Source organism: Chiloscyllium plagiosum, chromosome 26 (genome assembly GCF_004010195.1).
Source record: "Chiloscyllium plagiosum isolate BGI_BamShark_2017 chromosome 26, ASM401019v2, whole genome shotgun sequence".
In the NCBI taxonomy this organism is placed as follows: Eukaryota; Metazoa; Chordata; class Chondrichthyes; order Orectolobiformes; family Hemiscylliidae; genus Chiloscyllium; species Chiloscyllium plagiosum.
The window spans coordinates 19,081,896-19,086,329 of NC_057735.1; the positions used below are offsets into that span (position 1 = coordinate 19,081,896).

Genomic DNA, 4,434 nt, shown 5'->3' on the forward strand with positions numbered 1-4,434 from the left:
TACTTGGTATTGTGGATGAGCAGAGGGATCTTGGTGTCCATGTACATAGATCTTTGAAAGTTGCCACCCAGGTAAATGTCAGAAGAAGGCATATGGTGTACTGGCTTTTATTGGTAGAGGAATTGAGTTCTGGAGTACTGAGGTCATGTTGCAGTTGTATAAGATTCTGGTGCGGCCGCATCTGGAGTATTGTGTGCCGTTTTTGTCGCCATACTATAGGAAGGATGTGGTGGCACTGGAACGGGTGCAGAGGAGGTTTACCAGTATGTTGCCTGGTATGGTAGGAAGATCGTATGAGGAAAGGCTGAGGCACTTGGGGTTGTTTTCATTGGAGAAAAGAAGGTTTGGGGTGACTTGATAGAGGTGTACAAGATGATTAGGGGTTTAGATAGGGTTGACCATGAGAACTTTTTTCCATGTATGGAGTCAGCTATTACGAGGGAGCATAGCTTTAAATTAAGGGGTGGTAGGTATAGGACAGATGTAAGGGGTAGATTCTTTACTCAGCAAGCCGTGAGTTCATGGAATGCCCTGCCAGTAGCAGTGGTGGACTCTCCCTCTTTATGGGCATTTAAACGGGCATTGGATAGGCATATGGAGGATAGTGGGCTAGTGTAGGTTAGGTGGGCTTGGATCAGCGCAACATCGAGGGCCAAAGGGCCTGTACTGCGCTGTATTTTTCTATGTTCTATGAATGAAGCAGCAACCTGAGAGTTATCAATGATGTAGGTGTCATGACATCTTCAGGCAGCTGAGGACAGACCTTTAAGCTGTGGTAGCAATGATCATGGATGACTAGTATGTTTACTGAATGGATGTATTTCTGTTGATGAATCTGCTCTGTTATGGTGACCTTAATGCAATGTACATAGTTTATAACACATGCACCTAGTGGAGTCCAATTATGATGGTCAAGACTTTTGCTATACACTTTCCCAATGACTAAGTTTAATTTCCATTTCAAGATTTGTTGCTTAAGGGCATGCTTGTTGTTCTCTTAGCATGTCATTGTATCAGTCTATGTCAGTTCTAATACTTATTTCTCATATGTGGGCTCATTTGTAATTACATAAGGTTCCTAAGTTAAGCAAATATTTCATTTCAATTTTGTTTGGTCAAAGGTAGAAATTCACCAATACTTCAATTTGATACATGTCAGTTCAATTCGTAGAATTATTGTTTTAAGTTTTTTATGTAACATTTTTGCTGAGTGCCATTTTGAGCCAAGATTTCTAGTGCCATACTGCCCACTCTAATAATGTTCATCCCTTTCAATCCAGGAAATAAAGTAGGAATAGCTGTAATCCAACATTAAATGACTTATTTTGATCTGCTACATCACTGGGATGTGTAGGGCCATGATTTCTAACTAACAATTATTGAATTAGACCCAGAGTTAACAACGACTATTGCATTTAAACATCCCAGAGGTTTAACAGATCCAAGAATCAAATCCAAGTCTGGATGGTGACAAAGGTTGTAGATTGGAAAATCAAAGGCAATGGGTGAATTTAATAACTTTACTGTAACATGTTTAAAAAAAAATCTATTTTCCATATCACATCGAAAAGAGATTTCAATTGCTGTAACGAGGCAGTGAAATTGTTCCAATGTTTTGTCAGGAACAGATACAACAGTGCCATCATGTGGTTAGTGCCTGTAATTAGGCAGTAACATGTAGCAGAAATGAAGACATAGAAATTTGTAATCGCGAAAGTAAATGCAAAAACACAACTGGATATGAAGTTTTCTGAACACCAAAAGTATTTATTCAAAATACATAACTTTGTCAGATAGTCTCTTTACAACTTAATGAAGACACCCAATCTTGTGAACAGAAATAAAATGCTTTAAGGATATTCTGAAGAGCTAATTGAAAAGGGGGAGAATTGACATTATAACAAACTGTATATGTGTGGCATTATTCTTTCCAACTAACTGCAACACATGTCCTCTGCCCAAATGTTCGGTTTCAAGATTGGCCTGCTGAGTCATTTGAGCACACACAAATCATAATGCCTGGCAGATATCATCATCATTTCAGAAAGTGAGAATGACACTTCAATGTTTTATTTTTAACTGTGATAGACTTGTGACTTTGCTCCCTGGACAGTTATCTGATAGAGCCAGCCATCTGCTTGTTCAGGAACTCCATTGATTCCAAATAAATGAAAATTGGGCAAGTTCTTATTTGTATATAATCCATTTCACCAAATTTCCACACAAGCAGTGAAGATGCAAATCTGTCCTGATCCCCACCTCAATTTATTTTTTTTAAGGTGAAGCAAAATTTAGTCCATTTTTTGCAATTTTTAAAAAAGGTTTTTATGTTCCAGTCTCCAAGCAGCCATCCAAAGACTAAAGGGCTTTTGAGTAATTACTTTCAAGCTAATACCTCTTTGCAACTCTTGTTCTATTATAGCCATCCACCTGGTTAGACATTCTGCATGTGTGTTAGGCTTGTTTTCATCAAAACTCTACCAACAGCCTTGGATCATTACTAAATTGCCTTTGTTTTCGTCAGGCTTTGTTCTAGCAGCTTGGCATAAGCCTAAATGCAGATTGCAAATTTGTCTTCCACTGTGTTGCAGCCACTGTCAGTGAATTAAAGCCAAAGGGAGTAACAATTTTCAAAAGATCAACTTTTCTGAAATGAAATTGAAGCATTACAAACATATACAAAATTTTATTTATGGAAAAGCAAAACACTCTTGATGTGCATTCCTCACTTTTGTTAAATCCATACTAACTATTCCGCGTAGACCACATAGAAAAATGCAAATATTTCAAATAACAAATTCTAATATTATAATTAATTAGAACAGGTTAAATTCATAAACTTATCATTTGAGTTGTTTAATGTGATTATGGTTTTGATATACAATATGGGATTAGTAACTGAAACAGGTATGATATTGGTTAATGTTTCAGAAAGTTTACAGATTATTTTCATCCACATACTGCTCCATCTTTTTAAGAAGGTTTTCCTTCAACTTAAGAATTTCACGTTCACTTTCAAGCAGCTGGTATTTTGCCTTGATCATATTTTCTTCCTTGATGACGACTTGACAGACCACTGCAATCATTTCTTTTAAAATGTTGATTGGAGGAAATTCTGCTTAAAGAATTAAAACCCATTACTTGCAGTTGCAGTTCAAGTACACAAACATAGATTTTGCCACTAACAAACTTTCCAAGTGAATATTATGCCTTTGCATTTTCAGTATTTATTGCAGTCTGAAAATTTAAAATCATGAATTACTTGACGATTTAATAATAAAGAAAGTCTACTTGTAACAATCTCTTACTTCATATTGAACTAACTCTACACATGGCTACAACACTTATTTACTGTTGCCACTCCTATGCTGCTGGCTCATACCAGGATTGCTGTGCTCTTCCAGCACCACTGATCCAGAATCTGGTTTCCAGCATCTGCAGTCATTGTTTTTACCTCATACCAGGAGTGCTCAAGCTGAAAATAGCCACTGTTGTGATTTTTCTATTCATTTATTTTAAAGGTGGAGGTGAAGAATTTAACTTCTAGTTTTGCTGGGAATAAGTCTCCAGCATTACCAAGACATTATAGGAAGATGATGGCCTACTGGTACAGGCATTATCACTGGACTGTTAGCCCAGAGATCCATGTAATGTTTTGGGGACATGGATTCAAGTCCTGCCATAACAGATGGTATATTTTGAATTTAATCAAAATCTTGAATTAAGACTCTAATGATGACCATGAATGCCATCTTTACCTCCACTGGCCTAGATGTGACTCCACACCCACAGTAATGTGGTTACCTTAATTGCCCTCCTAGCCCACAGCCTGTGCATGAATTAAAAAAATTGAATTATTTTCTAAACAAAACTAAAACAATACAGCTCCATAATTTCCCCCAGAAATGATTACAATGCACAATGAAGCCTTGTTGGGGCACGTGTAATTCCTAAGTACTGTCTCACCTCTGGTTCTTTGGCCAATCACCTGTAATGTGTTCTATCAACCTTCAATCATCCAATTTCTAGAATTGAAATACCTTTAGCAAATCTCTTTCAGCCTTTTCTGCTCTGGATCCCAAATTATTTAGATTAGATTCCCTACAGTATGGAAACAGGCCCATCGGCCCAACAAATCCACACCAGCCCTCCAAAGAGTAACCCATCCAGACCCATTCCCCTACCCTGCATTTGCCCCTGACACTATGGGCAATTTAGCATAGCCAATTCACCTGAACTGCCCATTTTTAGATTGTGGGAAGAAACCGGAGCACCCAGAGGAAACCCACACAGACACATGGAGAATGTACAAACTCTACACAGACAGTCACCCGAGGCTGGAATCCAATCTGGCCTGGTGCTGTGAGGCAGCAATGCTAATCACAGAACCACCATGCTGCCTTTAGTCCAAGTAAATGCAATCCTTCATTCTAA

The 4,434-nt window shown here is 38.0% G+C and overlaps 1 protein-coding gene across 6 annotated transcripts in view; it reads right to left on the bottom strand.

Annotated features, from left to right (window-relative positions):
* Window positions 1-1,763: 1,763 nt before the first annotated feature.
* LOC122563179 (C4b-binding protein beta chain-like) overlaps window positions 1,764-4,434 on the bottom strand; it is a 37,602-nt gene continuing 34,931 nt past the window's right edge. For 5 of the 6 annotated variants that reach the window (XM_043716698.1, XM_043716697.1, XM_043716700.1 and 2 more), the window contains exon 8: window positions 1,764-3,118. In XM_043716698.1, coding sequence (XP_043572633.1) covers window positions 2,937-3,118 — 182 coding nt within the window. In that variant the 3' untranslated portion in view covers window positions 1,764-2,936. The remainder of the gene's footprint in view (window positions 3,119-4,434) is intronic. The other variant, XM_043716699.1, reaches the window with a different exon arrangement.